The sequence below is a fragment of the Chenopodium album genome, chromosome 23, assembly GCF_948465745.1.
Source record: "Chenopodium album chromosome 23, dcCheAlbu1.1, whole genome shotgun sequence".
NCBI lineage: Eukaryota > Viridiplantae > Streptophyta > Magnoliopsida > Caryophyllales > Amaranthaceae > Chenopodium > Chenopodium album.
This window is the reverse complement of record NC_137856.1, coordinates 1,177,954-1,199,996: the sequence shown is the minus strand read 5'-3', so window position 1 is coordinate 1,199,996 and position 22,043 is coordinate 1,177,954. Positions and strand designations below refer to the sequence as shown.

The 22,043-nt window shown below is 32.9% G+C and overlaps 1 protein-coding gene and 1 pseudogene across 2 annotated transcripts; both read left to right on the top strand.

Annotated features, from left to right (window-relative positions):
* Positions 1–716: 716 nt before the first annotated feature.
* On the top strand, positions 717–1,085 carry LOC145609512 (putative lipid-binding protein AIR1 pseudogene; annotated as a pseudogene).
* Positions 1,086–8,422: 7,337 nt separating this feature from the next.
* LOC145608273 (phosphoglucan, water dikinase, chloroplastic-like) lies at positions 8,423–20,412 on the top strand. Of its 2 annotated transcripts, none has more exons than XM_081663886.1 (19): positions 8,423–8,813; positions 10,151–10,760; positions 11,676–11,762; positions 11,850–11,981; positions 13,422–13,547; positions 13,636–13,814; positions 14,500–14,584; positions 15,351–15,503; positions 15,602–15,654; positions 16,553–16,761; positions 16,859–16,977; positions 17,309–17,379; positions 17,500–17,617; positions 18,150–18,236; positions 18,311–18,397; positions 18,483–18,559; positions 18,732–18,897; positions 19,067–19,178; positions 19,320–20,412. In XM_081663886.1, the coding sequence occupies exons 1-19, from the start codon at positions 8,623–8,625 to the stop codon at positions 20,222–20,224; spliced, it is 3,567 nt and encodes a 1,188-aa protein (XP_081520012.1). In that variant the 5' UTR covers positions 8,423–8,622; the 3' UTR covers positions 20,225–20,412. The 2 variants fall into 2 exon arrangements, with proteins under 2 accessions (XP_081520012.1, XP_081520011.1); XM_081663885.1 differs by having other exon boundaries at positions 19,010–19,178.
* Positions 20,413–22,043: the final 1,631 nt, after the last annotated feature.

The following is a 22,043-nucleotide window of genomic DNA, read 5'->3' as shown; positions in this document are numbered from 1 at the left end:
TGCTTTTGTAGGTGTTTTTTTTTTTTTTTTTGTAAAATCCATCCATTTGTAATTAAAAAAAAATGAACTTATGTATTGAATATTTAGTTAATATATGATCATCATTTTTTAAAAAATTCCGAACCCACAGTTCGGAATTCCTGGATACGCCACTGGTATGAAGAAATAAATAGAGAAACTATTGTTCATGCTTGAAAGACATTAATTTCTTTCTCAACCACTTTTACTCCCTTCGATCTCTTTTATTATTTCCACTTTAACTTTTCTTGTCTTACAAAAAGATTATTAAATTATATGAAAAAATAATAGGATCGAAGGGAGTCGTATGCTACTATGATGTGTGTACCACAATGTCGTTTTGTGTTTGACCTAATTTTAGCAAAATACTACGTGCATGGCCTCTTGCGTTGTTACATGCTAAAAATAGCATTATATGTATATTTAGAATTTTGATCATAGTTTAACTCTTCAACGTTACAACTATTTGCCAACCTTATATAATCCTTTCATATTTCATACTCATCTAACCAACTCAATCCCTAATTATTGAATCATCAATACATCATCTGTTACTTTGAAATCTATAAGTAATGCCATTTTTTAATTTTCAAGTTTTTCAGCATCAAAACAATTAAGTTGTTTGTGTTAACTAGGCTTATTTTATTGATTAACATCAAAAATTAAAGCAAGCTTTGTCCAAGTTACATTATTGCAAAATGGCCTCTAGAAGAACAACCTCAATCGCTATCTTTCTTGTATTGAACCTTGTTTTGTTTAATTTTGCTTTCGCTACAGATTCGGCCCAATCTCTTCATGACTGCCCCTCGGATGCCCTTAAGTTGAATGTGTGCGCGGATGTACTTGATTTTGTTCAACTTCGCATTGGATCTTCTAAGAGGGATTCATGTTGTAGCATTGTGGGTAACCTAATTAGCCTTAATGCTTCTACTTGCCTTTGCACCGCGGTTCATGCCAACGTCTTAGGTCTTGTTAACCTTGACCTCAGTGTTGCTCTTAATGCTCTTATCAACTTTTGTGGTAGCGAGCTCCCTAATGGCTTCCATTGTCCTCCACTTCAGACATAGATTACTCGTTCTCCTTAAATACTACATCCGTTAACTATTATGTGCAACAAAGGGGTATTATTTGTGAGACATAAAATATTCCTTTGTTGCACGTAATAATTAACAGAGGTCTTCGCATTTATATTGTTATCCTTATATTTTCTTGGAGGATCAAGTATCCTTTTACATGTTTTCCTAAAAATTATGGAACCATTTCCATACATGTTAACATGTATAGTCGTACACTCGTTCTTTCAAATTGAGCTTTATAGGTCTATTTGTTTTTGTCGTAAAATAACATCACATAGCTAAATTTTACGAGCATATTTGTTGGATCTACGAAGTAGTGAGTTAGTGATCACTTTTAATTAATAAATCCACGCCCTCATTTTCACACATTATTGATCATTTATTATGACTTATACATCTGGAAAAAATAATTCAAGTTTAACCTCGTTATATTATATTTTTATTTATAAATATCTAAAGATGTTAAATGGTAAAGTTTTGAGTTAGAAGCATGAGACTATTTATGTAATTATGTAGCAAACAGCAATACATACGTAGAATTTATAAAATAGAGGAAATATTATGAGAAAATAATTTAGAGAAAATAGAACTTCACTGAAAATCTGAGTTAATAAGCAAGCAATTATATATTCGTGGACAATGAAAAGCAACTGGGCTTGTTTTTTGGGGTCTAGGAATGCAATTGGTCTTGGCTGCACTCTAATGCAGCTATCTTAGCTGCAACAAGACGCGGCCCAAAACACACGGCCCAGACTTCATCTTATTAAAAGCGGCCCAGACAAACATACCTCCCTCAACCCACTTCACCAACCACTGTATTTTCTGAAAATTATCTCTCCTCCTTATGGTTTTCTCTCACTAGAATCAAACACAATTCATTCTCTCTCCTCTATGAATTTCTATCACTACGAATCTAGCATGTATATTCTGGATGAAGTGAAAAATCAAACAAATACTCCCCAAAAAAGGTAAATTTAGTGATTACTACTTACTTTTGTTTGAATTGTTAGATATATACTTTCTTGAAATTCATGAATGAGGTCCCAAAGAAGATGAAATTATACGAAAATTGTTTAGATTAGTTTTGATTTACAAGTAGTCGAATTGATTTGCTTAATTTTTGAGGTCGTGTTCATAATTTGAGGTATATATTTCACTTTATTTTTATTTTTTTTGTTGAAACAAAAATTTCTTCAACAACTACTGAAAATCAAGATGAAATGTAAGTACAAATGATTATTTTACATTGTTGATGTTATAAAATTAAAGTTTTAAATTTATTGTTACATTGTTGATCTACATTTTTGTTCATAAACTTCAAAATTCCTTTTGTTTGTTCTTTTAACTTTAATGTTTCATATTATTAAGATTAATAACAAGTATCAAGTCTATTCATTTTTTAATGCGTATTATTCATTTTTAAAACACCCTAAATGTTCATTTTTTATAATACGTAAGTTCATTTTTAAAACATCCGTCCTATGTTCATTTTTTTTACAAGGATATTAATAAGTATGTTCAATTTTAAAGGCTTGTATGTTCATTTTATTAACGCATATAGAATCATTTTCTGTATTCTTGATGTGCATAATCACTTAACTATATGTTCATATTTAGTTAGCTTTAAGTTCATAATCTTTTAATTAATTACCTTTATTAAATCAAGCATATTGAAATATACACTTCAAATTCTTTGCAAGAGTGGGTTTGTGACTTAAAAGCTAATGATACAAGTTTTTCATATTTAAAATATTCATTTATAAACGTGTGTTCATTTTTGAAACTTATATGTTCAAATAATTTATTCATTTGTTCATATTTTTGTTTTCAGGCTGATCAATTTTGGAAGCTAAGGGTGAATTTTGTGCTAAATTATACTAAGTAACACATACAGAGAAGGACATAGAGTAAACATGGCTACAAGAAACTATACTAATTAACACTATCAGAGAAGCACATAGAGTAAGGATGGCTACAAGAAGAAATGATCGAGATTGACTTTATATATGTTGCAATTGAAATGTTAATTACCTTGCAAAACAAGTGTAATCTTTTAAAATTGATGTAGGACAAGTGTGGTTTATCTTTTTATAAACATGTGTGGTTTGCAAACGATTATCTTAATATATTTGGGAGTTTGTTCATATATATCTTACTAGTTGTTCATCTTTCTCGTCTATTATGTTCATATATTACTTGTTCATTTTTAAAGTTTATGTTTAAATCTAAAAAGTGTAAATAAAAACATAAATTTTAAAATGTAAATGAATTATAATATTGATCGAACTTCATAATGTATAATGTATACTTAACATTTTTTTGCTAAATGAAAATTTATAATCAATTTTTTCAAAAAATGTAAATTAATTGTCTTGTCAGACATTATTGTTAACATTTCATTATAACGTGAACAATTAGGAGATCCACCAACAATAGACCATTCATTCCCTCCATTGCGCCAACATCAAAATACATTAAAAAAATTTACAAAACATACATTAGTCTGACCAACTATTTGTATTTTCCCCTTCCTTATACAAAACCAAAATTAAAGGCAAAATCATTGTACATATCATATGCTTCTTCATCACTTCTTACTTGTTTCTTCACTAATTCAGATTCTTTGCCTTCAACAAATACAATTGATCTGCACGACTGCACTCACTAAAACATAACAAATAACAACAAATAATCAGAATTTTCAATCATAATCATCACAACATATGTTCATAATCATCACATTATATGTTCATAATAATTGTTTAGAATGTTCATAATATATAATCATCAATATAATAATTAAAAATATAAATTATCACCATATATGCACATGTGTTCATAATCAATATAGATTTGTTTGCAATATATAAATAACGAAACATATATGTTCACAATAAATATATGAAATGTTCAGGTTTTCAACACTGAATGTTCATATAATTCAACTTTCAATGTGTTATAATTCCACTTTCAACCTAATGAAATGAACATTTCATAAAAATATAAGAACACTTAAAAATGAACAATTTAGTATTAAAAAATGAACATGTTACAAAAGGTTATGAACACTTAGGATATTAAAAATGAACATGATTTTCAAATAGGTTCAAATTCATTGTATATAATTATTAACGTGAAAAAATAAAGATATAAAAAAATTGTTGAAATATTTTCAATTTCTATTCACTTTTCTTTGAGACCTAGCAAATGTCTCTTATCAATCGATATCATAGGGTGATTATGCTCCATAAGATGCTGCACAATAGTCCATACACCAAGATTATTAATAATGAACTCAACTAGAGCACCACAATTTGTTCGAAAATCCAACCTCTCATACCTCCTAACATCCTTCTTAGAATCATCCTTTTAACCAGCATTTGAACATACATATTTCCTACTTCGCCAAATGTTAGTGTTATAAATTGTTCGTACATTGCCCCTCCTTATACTAAAACCCATCTTAAAGGCATAATCATTGTACAAATCAAATGCTCGCCAACAAAAATTCAGATACTTCAACTTCCTTAAACATAATTGCATTTGTTTTCTCTAAAACAATAAAAATAACAAAGTGTTCATAATCTGCACAATAAATGTTCATAAAATGGACAATGAATGTTCACAATGATTATATATAGTGAACAAAATAACAGTTTTCATTGTTTGGTGATTGTAACATTGCTCACTTCTGGAGAATGAATGTTCATAATATAGAAATGGAATGTTCATATTGAATATATAAATGTTCAAAATGTAAATGATAAACGTATACAATGTTAAATTTTCATAAAACGAACTCAAAAACAAATTTAACTAAAAAAAAAAGAAAAAATCATAAAAACAAAAAATACATAATAAATTAAGCAATTCAAGATTTCATAACTTATTCAAGACATCAATGGCAATTGTAAATTGATATAGTCCAATTCATCAAATTCAGCAAAATGTAGATAGAACTTGAACAAATTCATGAAATCCATCGAAAAATTCACTAGTTATAAAATCATAAAATGAATCCTAAAAATGCAGAACAACTTTCATCAAATTATAAAACCAGAAAAGATAAATGAATCAGAAATTCATCGAATTCATCAAAATCAATGTCGTCAAAATCAATTAATCAATAGTAAATTGAAGTTCATCAAATTCATAAAATTATAAAATTAGAAATATAATTACAAATTCAACAAAAATAAAACCTAATTAATTATAATCAATACAAAAACTAACCTGCATTGATGATTTCATCAGGAACAACAACCATCTCAATTATCAAGTGAAGAAGAGAGCAGAGAGAAAATCTTGATTAAAATAGAAGAAGAGGAGAGGGAAAAATGGAAGAAAAAACAAAGAGAGGAGAGAGAAAATTGCAATCAAATGTGTAATTTGAATGAAAAAAGAAATTGAATCATATAAACAAAATAAGGAAAAAGGAGAAAAAATAAGGAAAGTACTAGCAGGAAGAAGGAAAGCTGAAGAAGAATGCGTTTCATTGATTGAAGTATGCGTTTTGGCTTGTTGTGGCCATCTTGGCTGCATTCTAATGCAGCCAAGAATTTGTACTAGGAATGGATTTTACTTTTTGAAATGTGTTGCATCTGAAAAGCCCAATATGGCCCAACATAAATGTTTAGCCCGTCCTCTCCTTATTGGCTCATCATAGACCACATTTTCGACCATATCACTGCTAAACTCGTAAGAGGTTAAGGCTATGTTTAATTCATCTTATTTCATTTTAATATACTAGTATACTACTCTGAGTTTGATTAACTTTATGCTAACTAAGGGTTCGTTTGGCATCGTTGTGGTTTTCTGTTTTTTGGTTTTTTGTTATTCAAAATCATATAATATATGTCGTATAATGATTCAAAAATTAGTCAAACCTATCAAAATCATGATAATTTTGAAAACTGACAACAGAAAAGTGGAAACACCTTTTTCTTGTTTCCTGTTTTTGGTTTTTGGTTTTCAAAAAAACAGAAAACTGAAAACAAAAAAAACAATGTCAAACAAGCCCTAAGTAATAGAGCTATTTTGTCTTGAATTATCTTATGTGTATGAAATTATGTGGTATAAAAATTGCTTTGAACCTTTCATAAATTATACTTCCTCCGTTTTCTTTTACTTGCAACACACCTTTTAGGCAAGCAGTTTTAGGAGATGATTAGTGAGGGTAAACGAGCGATTTTATCAATATAATTTTTACACGAAGATTAGAATAGGGTTAAGTATCATTTGTAAAAATTATAATGAATAATTTATCCGTTTACATTACATAAACCCGACCTCAAAACACGTGCCACAAGGCTGTGTTGCAAGTAAAAGAAAACGGAGGAAGTATTTTGTTGAAAATAAGTTGAATTAAACAAGGCTAGTAATCAATCAATTATGTACCTTAGGTGCTTCTCTTTTTTCTATAAGTTTTCATATCTTAGCCCATAGAATCATATATGAAGCCTAATAGTTTTATGAATCTCTTTTACAAGTACCCTGTAAAATAAATATATGTCTAGATAAGATAAGTTCAAACACTATCTCACTAGTGTGCATATATGAAAGATAGACATTCTTTTCATAAATTTAGGCATATTAATAGGGAGTATATTAGAATTATGTGAAGAAAATAGCAAGGTGTTTTTAAAACGATCAACATACCATATTATAAGAGTGTTTGGTACTTCCTCCGTCCTAGAATATCTGGGATAATGTTGGACTTTTATTACCATAGTTTTTTTTTTATTTTTTTAATTTTTTTTTAACATATAAAAACATATTTTATCATAAATTATGTCGTTAGACAGATATTAAATAAAGTTTCAAAATATAATTTTTAAAATAATTTTAATTAATATTTAATTATATAAATTAAGTCAAAACAGTACATTGGCATGTATGCAATATTGACTGTGTTAGAAATTTTGGAATGGAGGGAATACTAATTTTTTTTTTTTTTTTTTTTTTTTTTTTTTTTTGGTATGGAGAGTATCTGTTAGTAAGAAAATACTATTCTGTAAAATGTTGCTCGAAATATTATTACCAACACTAATTATTTAAGCACTCGAACATCAATTATCTATTTTTACAGCTAATAATTAATTACAGTAACATTTAATCTCACCACATCTAACGATTACTCTCGATCATAACTATGTTTTTTGCCTAAATAGGCCCTATATGCACTAGTAACCAAAATAAATTTGGCCGACATCAAGGATTATTAATTCATAGGAGGCTTCCAAACAATTTGGTCCTACATGCTTTGTAGGAGATCACGTTTGAGTGAGTAGTGAGTCATTCATATTTCCTTCTTGGGAAGAAGATCGACATAAATATAGATCTTTTTTACAATAATTAATTTAAAGTCATTTTATAGTCTACAAATTGCACTACTAGATATTTTTATGAGGAAGAAGACATATAAAGATGTATGACATGGTCCCTAAAAATGAACCTTTATCCTTAAAATGTGAACAAAATTACATTTTAGCTATATATATTTCCTACAAAAATATAAATATTTTCAAAAATTTTCGGTTCTTTTAAGTTGTCGGGTTTTCATTTTTGGTCGTATTCAATCACTTACTCCATTTGTTATTTATCTTACTAGTAAAACATAATCATATCTCGTAAATTTTCATAGGCAAAAGCTAATGAGTGCTCTGGGGTATTAGATTAGAGAACTAAAAGTGAAAATATTAAAGTAAAATATTAAACTTAGGGCCTGTACTGTTCTCATACGATTATTTTCAATTCAGTTCAGCTCTAATAAGTTCAGTTCAGTTCAGCTCCTAATTTCCTTCTCTTATAAAATATTCATTTCAGTTCAGTTCAGCTCTAATAAGTTTAGTTCAGTTCAGCTTAGTTCAGTCAATGTGAACAGACCCTTGATTATACCGATTAACGTGTAATTTTGATGTGCATTCTAAATTTCAAGTAATATTTTTTCTTATAAAGAATTTTAATATTTACTTTCATTTTTTTCGTTGACACGTATTTCGTTTTAGAAAATTTATTTTAATTGACACAAATCCTTTTTTAGTAAGCTATTTCTCTTATATTTACTAGTGTATCCTCTTGCTTTATCAATTTCTCTCGTTCTTTATAATATGTGTGTCTAAATTAAACAAAAACAGAAAAAAATTATTTTAAATAATATAGTAATTAATATTCTAATACTCAAGCACTAAACTATTAACCAAATTCATTTTCATAATATCAACATTTTAAAATTAGAAATACGAATATTAATTGTTCTACTCTCGCATTAGCAGTTTAGCACGTGTGTACATGTATGTGTCAACTAAAATGGAACGAAAAATCGGGGATAAATCATACTAGTATTATATGATCTTGAGATTTGCTCTCCTCCGTCTTCCTTACGTCGTCTTCTTCTTCATCTTCATCACCATTTTTGTTGATGATAATAATAATAATAATTCAATGATTTAAACTTCTCATTTCTTCTGCTCACTCACTCACTCACTCACTCGGTCACTCACTCACTCACTCGGTCAGTGACTCAGCAATGGAGGTTGTCGGAGTGACAAAATGTGTTCGTCATAGTAATTGTTTCCAAATTAATCAGCAAATTCAACGCCAATTTGCTACTTTTAATAACCCTAATTTCAGGTTTTTGAGGCCATTACACTTCAAATTTCCTTCTTCATCAATTTCTCGTTCTCGAATTTGTTGCGGAGTTTCCTCTGTTCAAACTCGGTATGATTTTTTAGCTCAATTTTTGGTATAATTGATTAAAATTCGTTCAATTAATCATGTTTTCTTGTAAATTTGATTGATGAAGCTTGATAAAATTAGATAATGTTTGTTGTTGTCTTTTTTTTTCACCCTTTGATTATGTTGAGCTGATTATGTGAAATTTTCATGGAAGATAGATTCTTGGTTCATGTAGCCGACCCCGTCTTTTTGGGATAAAGCATTGTTGAGTACAATATATATGAATACTTTATTATGATAATAAAAAAAAATTGTTGGAATTTTGCTAACTTGGAATTATAAATTGTATTTTTTTTAAAATTTTTTTTGATGATTAATTTTGTGGAAATGGAATGAGTCAGCTATTGAGTATTGAGTAGTTAAATGAATTAGAAGTTGGAATTACAATGATGTCGATTTGGGTTTTTGAATAAAGTTTAGTAGTTTAGTATATGTTAATCTTTTGATGAAAAGTTGTTTTATGTTTTTGCAATTTAGAGTAAGACATATTTTTCTGTCTAAACTGTAGACTTTTGCTTATAAAAATAAAAAGAGACTTGTCATTTTGCTTTGCATAATTTGTATGTGTAAAGAATTTGGAGATACTTTGTACAAAGACTGTTCTCTCATGCTAATGTCATGATTCCATATACAAATTTTTCAAGCCCAAATATACCGGAGCTGTTCGTTAATCCTGATCCCTTGAAAGCTTGTACATTGGCATTCATACCTAATTATCTATTGAATTGATGCATTTGTTCCTTGTTGAGGAGATATAAGTATATATTTATTGGAATTATTTCAATGTGAGACTAATATTCTGATAGTGTCTTGCATAGTTGCATGTCTATAGTGTTGACTGACTGACTGTTGAGTAACTGAGTTGTTTATGTATTGTGACTCTTAGCCTTTGGAAATGTGCATTTTGAAGTATCATGAATGTACATTAGTCTCAATATGAACATGAACTTTGTAGGCCATGGGGTGATGAAGGTACATTAAAACTTATCACATTTATTCCGGTGGCTATCCTGCATTTGATGAAAGATTGAGAAAGGATTAGAGGTTCAGGCTGCCCATCATCTAAAATAGAAACTGAACTAGATCGAGTTAAAAGCATTTTTCACTGTAGTATACTAGTAGTAATTGGTTGACAGTTTTTGTGCTTTGAAACTCTAATCTCAAGGACTAAAGTAAAGTTGTAATTCAATGTCAGAGTGGGTACTGGGTAGTATGCTTTACTTATCATCATTGCTCTTCCCCAACTCTTTTTTTTTTTAATTTTTTTTTTGAATAAAAAATGTGATGTTAAGTTGATTGTAAATTGCCTGTGGTGGCAGAGAGGAGGAAGAGATGGAAAGCAAAACAAAGTCTAGACATGGAAAGGTACTGTTAAGGATCCTGCTTGAGCATCAAGTGCAGTTTGGAGAGAGTGTTGTGATGTTGGGGTCAGCAAAAGAACTGGGATCATGGAAGAAACCAGTTACACTGGGTTGGACGGAGAATGGATGGGTTTCAGATTTTGAAATGAGAGGAGGGGACTCTGTGGAGTTCAAATTTGTTATAATGGGGAAGGATAAAAGTTTAACCTGGGAGTCTGGAGATAATCGTATACTTCAGATTCCCGAGAAAGGGAATTTCACATTAATTTGTCACTGGAACATGACATCAGAGACGCTGGAGCTCTTACCTGCTGAATCTGGGGACAGCCAAGACGTGATTGAGGATTTTGTTGATAATGGATCTGTTGTTAGTGACGTTGCTGCTACAGATTCAGAAGTTCAGGCAAGTCCTTTTGTAGATCAGTGGCAAGGGAAGGCTGCCACGTTCATGAGGTCCAATGAGCATCACAATAATGAGAAAGACCGGAAATGGGACACTTCTGGTCTTGAAGGTTTAGCTCTAAAATTGGTTCAAGACGACCAGAATGCAAGAAATTGGTGGCGGAAGGTACTATAAGTCAATGCTTCCAATTTCTATTCTACATAATCTGGTTGTCACTTGAAAAACTTTATTTCATCAAAAACTTACCTGTAGTGTACAATGTCTTTTTGAGATGCACCTGGTCACATCCAAGTGTCCAAGTGACAAGTGTGATCCTTGCGCTGTGTGTAGTACAAAATCATAATTCACCAAGGTCCGCGTGATGCATAATTACATTATATAAGGCTTACAGCAGTATTCTTTGGTCTCATAGGACTAGCTTTGGAAAAGCAATGCAGTATTCAATACAACTTTCAAAATTACCCTTTTTTAACAGTTTATGCAATATTTTAAAGAAGCTAATTTTATTCAATTGACCTTCTCACTTTTGGTTCATGTAGCCGACCCCACTTATGGGCTTAAGGTTTTGATTGATTGATTGATTGACCTCATTTTCTATATCTATGGGCTACAACCTAAAAAGCCTTTATTTTGTAATGGAGGAATTATTGCCTTTAGATATATTGGAGGCTTCATCATGGGTTATGTAGTTAAGTGTAGGGCTACTCCTATTCCTCCCTTTTACATAAATGGCCCTTGATTTGTCTTCCCATCAGAATTGGAACCTGTGAAAATCTGAGTGCCTGGTAAATGAGTGTACCTAAAGGGATTGATGGCATAGGCCTACAGCTGCATAGTCCTGTGTTACCCGTCTGCTGTCTGCAGGATAAGTTTTTGTCTTGGCTACCTAAGGATTTTGTCTTGCTCATATGAACTATAAAAATCTTATGTACAATTCCTTTTGTGAGCAAACTTAAATGTAATAAATCTCCAGAAACACAATCTATCACGTCAGAGCAATATTGATGTAGGAAACTGATGCAACTAATTTGGTTTGCAGCAATGAAATTTACTAATATTGCATTGTTTGTGTATGCAAAGCTTGAAGTAGTTCGTGAGCTTATAGCTGCAAATTTGGATAACAATGATCGCTTGGAGGCTCTTACTCTTTCTGCTATCTATCTTAAGGTTTGTCACATTATTGCTTTGGCTAGTATCATATTGTTCAGTTCCACCCTATCGAACTTAAAATCAAATTTAATCTGTCTCATGCAGTGGATAAACATTGGACAAATCCCTTGCTTTGAAGATGGAGGTCATCATCGACCAAATAGGCATGCGGAGATTTCAAGGCTCATTTTTCGTGAGCTGGAAAGAATTTACTGCAGGAAAGATACCACCCCTGAGGTAGTAATGTATTCTTATGTTCAAGTGTTGAAAGACTTTCTTTTCTCTCACCTTTATTTCATCCTATTATGTTTTAATCTTCTTACCTATGATATTTATCATATCTTCAAGCATCAACAGATAGCTTCCAACTAATTATGTACCTACCTTGTTCAGAAATCCAAATGCAGCACATTTGCAAATTGTGAATGTAGCAAGCTAGTTTGCTTCTGTCAAGTCTTAATAAAATGAATTTTCTAACAAAATTATAGGAGTAGGTTTCAAACTTTCAATCGTTTATAGCCATTTCTTTCCTAAAAGAAAATTTTATTTTTTTTATTTTCATCAAATTAGTTTTGGGTGATATTTAGTGCACTCTAGGTAATATTGCTCCCGTTGTTTTTTTTTATTCCAGCCACCTTCCATTTTCATCCATTCTCTTAACCTCTATCCACTTTCACTTTATTCCCCTTAAGTAACGTTATTTTCTTTTTGCCCTCCCTTGGCCCATTACGTGGGACCTATGCAAACTCATTATGTACACCTTAGTACTTCTGGTCAAACATTTTGAAAGTAAGAGTGAGAAGAACAATCCGATGCTTTTTCATTCAATTTCCATTTATAGCTCCTCTAGCATTGTTATATGTTTAGCTTGTTCCCCATGTGTTAGGTGAGCTGATGAGAAATGCAATTTAGTGCAATGCAGCAAGACACTATTATACTTTGGTTTTGTGGGGAATTAAGTGATAGTAGCTTGATGTTCAATCTTAATGTGTGGAGCCTTGATTCTGGTGACCTAATTTACCTAGGAGTCAGACCTGATGCTTTTTTCATAAAAGGGAGTTCCTGGGTGTCTGAGATGCTATACTCGTCTCACATCGACTATGTGAGTGTGTTTCGTCGTAAGACTCATACTATGATAACCAAGTCACCTGGACTTTCCTTTTAGGCATTAATGAGCTAAAATCCTTAGGATTTAATTTGAGTTGAGTTAACGTGTATTTTTCCTTAACAGTGTCAGGAATATTATCACAGAACTCTGCTATAGAAGCAATGCTTAAGGTCATCGTGGCTCTCACCAACTGGGAAAAAGGGGAAAAAAAAGGGATAGAAGATACTCATCTGATCTCTGCATCTTCAACATGTGGTTTACTGCTACACAGAAAGACCTTTGAACATAAATTTTTTTCCAAGGAAGCTACAAGGGTTATATCTGTGTGGCTTTATACATGAATCCCCGACTAATTAAAGTAACTGAGTTGTTGGAAAGCCGAAAGCGTTAAAATAAAATAAAATTAATACATTGGTTGTTTTATCTGTTGGTCATGATTGTCTCGTCCCTTCTGAATTCTGATAACCTTATGTTTTCTTAACTATGTGCCGGGCCTTGATGACAAGTGTTCTTTAGCCTTTCTAAATGTGTCACTGATGTATTTTTCATTGCCTTGTGTTATTGTGCAGGAGATGCTTGTTATTCGCAAGATTCACCCCTCCTTGCCATCCTTTAAAGCTGAATTCACTGCATCTGTTCCTCTTACTCGAATTAGAGATATTGCTCATCGTAATGATATCCCTCATGATCTTAAGGTTCTACTTTGTTCTATAAGATAATGATCTTGATTGTGGTTGTTCATTGGGTCCTTATCTAATTATCATCTTCTTATTTTATTATCAGCAAGAAATCAAGCATACTATACAAAACAAGCTCCACAGATGTGCTGGCCCTGAGGATTTGGTGGCTACAGAAGCTATGATGGCAAGAATTACCAAAAATCCTGGGGAGTATAATGATGCATTTGTGGAGCAATTTAAAATTTTTCTTCATGAATTGAAGGATTTTTTCAATGCTGGAAGGTGCTAGACCCTACCTTTCTTTGTCTTTCATAATTATTAATGTCTAATCTGCATCAGAATTTTGTATTTGCATGCATTTACTTACTCTTATACGATATTTATTTACTCAACCATCTAGCCCTGTCACTGTGCTGATTTCAATATGTTTGGGGGGAAGCCCTAAATATCAAGAGTGGTCTGTCATCACTTCAGGTGACCATGAATCTATAAAATAAACCTCACACAAACACATAACTGTCCAAAATGGAGCAGTAACTTTGATTTGTCGGGCCCATTTGGCAGGAGAGATTTGTAGTCCTGCTGTATCCTTTCCTAAGTTTCCTTGTATTGAAGTTAACAGAAACTAAGTGGTAGAAGCCCACAAGTTAGTTGCTACTTGCTAGTGACTAAATTTAGGAATAACTATTAGGGTTTATCTCTATTTGTTTTGTTGATCCTTCCCCAAAAAAAATAATTATAAAGATATCCTGTTTCTGATGAGAAGAAATCCATTTTTTATTAGCTGCTTCTTTACATTTCCTTGAGGAATGCATGCTTTTGTGAATGTGAACATGCTATATGGCTACCATATGTAAACTAATAACTATTTGAATTGATTGTGCTCAGATGTGTGCATTCACTGCTCAAAAACTTGCATCCTTCAAATTTCAAAAGTTTCCTAACACATCCTTCCCTGTTTTTCCAGCCTTGTTGAACAGCTGGAATCAATCAAGGATTCCTTGGATGAAAAAGGATTGTCTGCTCTTACTGTATTTTTGCAGCAGAAGAAGGTACAGATTTTCTTCAAAAATCTTTATTTATGTACTATGATACTAGGGTATTATCAAATTCTCGAATTCAGCATGCAATTGTAATTTTTCCTTGAATATTGCTTCCATCTTTCTGAATGACTCCCCCTTCCCGGGGGAAGCTTGTGCACTTATGGTTTGTGCTTTTATTGGCATTAGCTCTATGAGTGAATAATTGTATTTTTATATCTATTCTTTGTATGACCTTTTGGTTCTTCCTCAACTATTGATCATAAGTGATCTGAATACTTGGTGTGGAAGTTACCTCTCCTTTATACTTACTGATAATAGTGAATTAGTGATAATAATTCTAGCTCTTGATTTTTTAGACTATGATAATGATATGTGAATGAGTTATGAGGTCATACAATTTGTGCATATAATAAAGTCCTAATTGTATGGGACATTATAAATTTTATGTCATTCGCACAAATGTGTGTATGACTATGATTATTAATAACATTAGAAGTCTTTTATAAGGTAATTGTTGAGTGATACTTGGTAGAATAAAATTTGGTGCATCTTTTCGTCCTACTGTTAGAAAATTCAAAAAATAAACTTAATTTTTTATATTTGGAGGTGTTTTCAAAGCTGTTGTTCTGGATATATTGTCAACCTTTGTGCAAACTTATCTAGAATCTAGAATGACTAGTTCAAGAATTAAACATCTCAGTTTTTTGCTTTAAGTTTTTTTTTTTCAAAATTTCCTTAGATCTTGGTTATAAAAGAATGTTTTCCCCCTTTTCAGAGCTTGGATGATTTAAACGGGTCAGATGAAGCTGTAGATAAACTATTGAAGCCAATGCAGTCTCTAAATTCACTAAGGGAAGTACTGATGAAGGGTCTTCAAAGCGGCCTTCGGAATGATGCATCTGATGCAGCTATTGCAATGCGTCAAAAGGTATAATTTGAATTTAAAAAAAAATAAAATCATCTTCACTTTTTAAGCCATAGATATGATCTCATGGTTCATCTTTTTATAATTATTACCCTTTGCAGTGGCGTCTTTGTGAGATTGGCCTTGAGGATTATTCTTTTGTTCTTCTAAGCAGGTAGTTTCTCTTTCTAGTTTGGATTTTTGTTAGTACTATTTTTATTATAATTGCAATCCATAGATATGATCTCCTAAAACACTGTGCCCCACCCCCCAAGAGATTGATGATACCAGCACAACAGATGAGTATTATTCTTAAGTTTCAAAATTTTCTGTCGCTTTTGGAACAAGTAGGTGGAAAGAGAGAGCATATTGAGGGATAAACATACAATTACTTTCTGATTGATGCATATTGCATACTACTACCATGCATTTGATCGTGACAGTGACATAATCTACCTTAATTGCTACTTTTCTTTTTCTGTTTTTGAAGGATTTAACTTTCCTTTTCTGATAAAGAACAAAGATATTGATAAATGAGCAGTAAATTGCCAAAAAAAAAAAAAATCATTGATTATATGGCATTATCTATGAGAAAAATATTGGCAGTTTTCTAATCCTGGCAAAGGTATGAGATTGTGAAGTAGTATGTTGGAGTCTTGGGGAAGAATGCTAGGCTGAAAGTATCTGGAAATTTCAGAAGTAAAATTTGAGGAAGAAGAAGAGGAATTCGATGATTGGCTGTATAAAAAATGTAATTAAATCATTATTCATTACTAAAGGGAATTACAACCCTAGTCCTCCAAGTGGCTCCACACTCCCAATTACTAGCTACAGTAAAATAAAATGATATTCACTCACTATTTTCTGCCTGTTTTCTTTCCAACAGAACTCCCCTATTTTTAACATATTCTGACCTCATCACCTCTAACTAAGTCTTTTTTCTTCCCCAAGATTTTTTCTAATAGCCTAAATTGCAATACCAAAAATGCTCCTTTCCCCTAGGCTAGTCTAATACATCGTATTTGTAGCTTAATTTGTTACAGTACCTCACTGACTCCCATCTCTTCTTATAGATTTCTCAATGCACTAGATTCTTTGGGAGGTGCAAATTGGCTTGCTGAAAGTGTGGAGTCAAAAAATGTTACTTCATGGAATGAACCACTTGACGCCCTTGCTATTGGAATTCGTCAGCTGGGACTATCAGGCTGGAAGTCAGAGGAATGTATTGCAATTGGGAACGAACTCTTTGCGTGGAAGGATAAAGGTCTTCCTGAAAGTGAAGGTGTGGTTCTAAGTTTATTTTTCTGTTTTTTGTTAAGTGAATCATGAGATTCATGTTTATCATATTAGAATGACGTGTTTCTATGAACATCCTAAAGGAAAGGAAGAAAATAAGAGAATTTGGGCTCTAAGGCTTAAAGCTACTCTTGATAGATCACGAAGGCTGACTGAAGAATACTCCGATTCTCTACTTGAGATATTCCCGCAAAAAGTTCAGGTGGAGTGATTTTATTGCCCCTTTTGGCATGGCTAGCCTTGGATTTTATTGTTCTTTAACAATTGGGTTACAAATCTTACAATTTATTGCCCCTCCTTTTCCTATTTTCTTTATTTTCTCTGTTCAGTTTGAAGTGGTCGATTGATGCATGCATTTGTTACTCTTGAGCATATATAATTTTATTTTATTTTTTAAAAAAAAGTGTTTGGAATTTGGATTCTGGAATATCACTGTCATCATGAAAATATTGACAATAACACTTCAATATGAATTGGTATGTGTAGTTTGTTTGAAGATTCTGATCTAATGTGACAATGTTTGGGTTTGACAGATGCTAGGAAAAGCTCTAGGAATTGCTGAGAATAGTGTTAGGACTTACACAGAGGCTGAGATTCGTGCAGGGTAAGAACTTATAACAAGCATTAGAAAAAGAAAACCTTGGCAGATAGTACCAGTTTGTTGACTTAGGTGCAAGTTTCAGTTATAGATATTTTACTAACTTTCAGTTCAATGTTATCCCAGTGTGATTTTTCAGGTCTCTAAAATCTGTACCATTCTTCTGAAAGGTGTCAGACTTTTGCTAGCATCGCAAGGTTGGGATGTTATTGTTCCAGGAACTGCTTATGGAACAATTGTTCAGGTGCTGTCAATTGAACTTCTTTAGCATTAATATATCGTTCAGAGTTTGTCAATTGAAATTTGATAGTCTCTGTCACTAAAATTGGGAGCATCTTACCCACTATTGATTTTTTTGATTCTGAACTATTATTTTCTTTTCCTTTCTTCTTGAGTTTGTTTCTGACACATTGATATATGCTGTGGCTCTTTGATAATTTTGTTCCGTTGTACCTTTCCTATGGAGCTTCACCTCTATAGATTACTCTATACAATTAATGCTGTTGCCATGTCAAGTCGAATAAGTATTATTGTCTATTGCCAGCTGTTATTTTGCTGTACAATTGACCTGGTTGATTGCAAGTTAAAACTGCTGACCAACTTAATCATGCTTGATTTTGTTATTGATGTCAGATAAAATTAATGTTGATGTTGTGTTTGAATTCAGCTTGTTGATCTTGTAGCATAAACTGCACTGGTAATTAGCTTTTTCTGCTATCTTATTTCATTAATTGACTAAGTGTGGATCTTTTTGTGTTGGCTTTTGTTCAAATTAGGTTGATAGTATTACACCTGGGTCACTACCTTCATCTGTAACAGGGCCTGTTATTCTTGTTGTTCGCAAAGCTGATGGAGATGAAGAGGTATGAAGTCCTAAAAATTTGTAGCACATATTGAAGGGCTAAATTGAATGTTTAACATGTGAGGTGTTTGGCAGGTGACAGCTGCAGGGACTAATATAGCTGGTGTCATACTCCTGCAAGAGCTTCCCCATTTATCCCATCTTGGTGTCCGAGCACGACAAGTGAGTTCCAATGTACTTCTGATCAAATTTTATTTCTCGTTTTAGGTCGAGAACTGGGAGTAACAACATAAATATTCCTGTACAGGAAAAAGTTGCCTTTGTCACCTGCGAAGATGATGATTCAGCTTCGTATTTCAAGAAGCTTAGTGGACAATATGTCAGGTAATCTTCTCTGAAACTTGCCACTGAACAAATTATTTATTTCCTTTTTTTAAATGCAATATCAGAATATCCCCACTGTTCAAATTTTAATTTGCTTTGTGAAAACCTTGGGTTCTCTTTATCATGTATTTCTCTGATCCGTATTCCTGAGGGCCCTTGTAATTCATTCCAGGCTGGAAGCATCCTCAGGAGGGGTTGATATACAACCATGTTCTCCTGGTGAAACAAATAATGATCCTATCATAGACATTCCTCCAAGTCATGATCCATCTACAGCAGGGCTTGTTGAGTCTGATGATTCTTCCTCCTCTCTGAGCAAAGATCCACAGCTAAGCGAGGTCTAATCACCTTCTTTCTTTGTGTCTCCGTCCCTATTCCCTAAGCTTTGAGTGATGAAATTGCAGTTTTGTTTGTTACTAAGTTGATAAAATGCAGAAAATTTTGGTTCAGGTGATTCCAGACGCCATTCTGCTTATTGTTGACAAGTGCAAAAAATTTTTGGTTCAGGTAATTCCCTCCGAAGTTGTTACTCTGCTTGCTGACGCAGAGCCACGTACTTGTGGGGCAAAAGCTGCTGCTTGTGGACGCTTGTCTTCTCTGTCGGAAGCCTCTATTAAAGGTGTATTTTGTTTCTTCTATTACCTTTTCCTCTTGTGTGCTGTCTTTGGATTGAAGAATAATTAATTATCATTCATCCGGAAGACTGGAACAATAAATTTTACCCTTATCATAACATCTGCATTTTCTTCTCTTATTGTAGTTTACAATGAGCTTGGAGTTCCAGCCTCATTTAAGGCCCCGACAGGAGCAGTTATCCCATTTGGTTCTATGGAATTGGCATTAGAGGCTAACCATTCTTTGGAAGCATTCAGGTCCTACATAGAACAGATAGAAACTGCAGAGGTTGCAGATGGAGCCCTTGACAATCTGTGTTCTAAACTTCAAGAACTGATATGTTCCATACAGCCCTCTAAAGACGTCATTCAAAATATAGCAGAAATCTTTCCGAGCACTGCTTGTTTAATTGTACGGTCAAGTGCTAATGTAGAAGACTTGGCGGGAATGTCAGCAGCTGGGCTCTATGAATCTATTCCAAATGTCAGTCCATCAAACCCAACCGTCTTTGGCAGTGCTGTCAGTAGGGTTTGGGCTTCACTATACACTCGTCGAGCAGTTCTTAGTCGGAGGGCTGCAGGGGTACCCCAAAAGAAGGCCCAAATGGCAGTTTTGGTCCAAGAAATGCTTTCTCCAGATTTATCATTTGTACTTCACACCCTTTCTCCAACAGACAATGACAGAAATGTTGTCGAGGCTGAGATTGCTCCTGGTCTTGGTGAAACACTGGCATCAGGCACCAGAGGTACACCATGGCGTCTATCTTCTGGAATATTTGACGGGTCTGTGAAGACATTGGCTTTCGCAAACTTCAGTGAAGAGATGCTAGTGGGCAGAGCAGGACCTGCTGACGGCGAAGTTATTCGTTTGACTGTAGATTACAGCAAGAAACCACTGACTGTTGATACTGTTTTCAGAAAGCAGCTTGGTCAGCGACTCTGTGCAGTTGGTTTTTTCCTGGAGAGGAAATTCGGGTGCCCTCAGGATGTCGAAGGATGCTTGGTTGGCAATGATGTTTACATCGTTCAAACACGCCCTCAACCTCTCTAAGCTGTTAATATCTACTCATGGTATTGGATTAATTATTATTATCATATTGTTACTTATTTTACATAAATTAGCTTGGGGACATCTTCATAAAGCCCCTTCCACTCAGCTAGTGAATCTTTAAACTTTAGAAACTCAAATAACAGAATAGAAGTTTTGTGTGATAATAAAAGTGTCTATTCTATTCCTTATTCTCTAACTTTTGGAGTAAACTGCTCTTTTCTTCTTCAAATTATATTCCATTTATTATTTAACCATTTTTTTTGAACTTTAGGGTAGGATGACTGCAACTGGGTCCACAGTCTACATTCCAGGCTGTTGAATACCCAGAAACATGCTTATTGTCTGAATTAATTTCCCAATTCTGAGGGTCTGGACCCTTGGTTATAATTCCTCCCGGAAACCTTGTCTAACTTGCTTAGTGATTCTTCCTGGCCACCATGTGTCCATGGTTGAGCAAATGATTTCTAATGATTTACTAGTACTAACTACTAAGAGATGTTCTTTCAAAAAAAAAAAAAAAAAAAAACTACTAAGAGATGTTACCCTTTTGCTATAGAGAGAAAAGTTTCAGCTTGAGACTTGAATCTCAACAGAGTGATCGATTATCGAAAATAAGCTATGGCCGAAGATGTGGTACATGAAATGAAGCATCATTCTATGAAGTATGTAACATATATGCCATATGACTTTCTCTTATGTTCTTCCTGCTTTGGCTAATTGTAACAAGTGCTAACACCATTTCTCGTATGGAGCTTTTTCTTTCATGGACGCGGTAATTACAATAACAGTTCTCTCCTTAACAACTCCATTAAGGTTCCCGCCTTAGCGAGGTAAGGGATTAGATGTACGCATCTTTACTCCTGTGTGCTATAAAGAGAAGTTGTTTCCAATAAACCTTTCATGTAGAATGAACAATTTGCCTTCAACTTGGAAAAAAAATATGTACATGGAATTCATTGAGTCATTATTGATTAAGTTCATAATAATAACCCAATTCAAGCTTAATTATAGTCAATCATGAAACAACCAGATTTAAATTAATACTTGCTTTTTTATTTGAACATCATAGTTTACAAAAAGAATGAGACAGACAATACTAATTGAGAGAAAATCTATGATATCATTCTGATAAAATTCCTCCCTAACAAATGCATATTTAATCCAATTAGCACAGTAATCATTGTGCAATTGCAGCTTAAGAAAAGCAAAATGCACTCAATTCAATGCATTTTAAAGTATACATAAAACCCTCAACCACTTCTATGGAATATTTTGGCAACAAAATGTAAGATTTCCTAATCCATAAATCTGCAAGATAATTAGAGGTTACTGTATATAATAAGCTAATAAATATTCCTGAAGTGCTTTGCATTATATGAAAAAGTTAATGAGGAAATGGACCCCCATTCAAATTTTATTTAATATGGGGTTTTTCATCATCATTAGGGTCACTTAGTCACTGGTAACATGTCATTAATCAATTACCATAATCACTAGGGAATATGTACTGGATTTAGTTCTTGGGATTGCTACCTAACTTTTCATTTTTCTGCAGCATTACTGTAACTCATTTGCATCCGTACTCTTGATTTGTTACTTTTTTTTTTTTTTTCCAATTTGAAGATACTCAAAATGGTTAACATGTTAATCATCTAAAGAAACTAATCTATCGAATCGACAAAATATTACTTGAACTTGAGAAGAGCTTCGTTAAATTGGAGAAAACTTTTGACGTTTTAATTATTTTATTGAGTGTTAGGTGACTAACAGTTAGCCATTTAGCCTTAGCCTGTAACTCTCCTTTTTACATATTTAATGC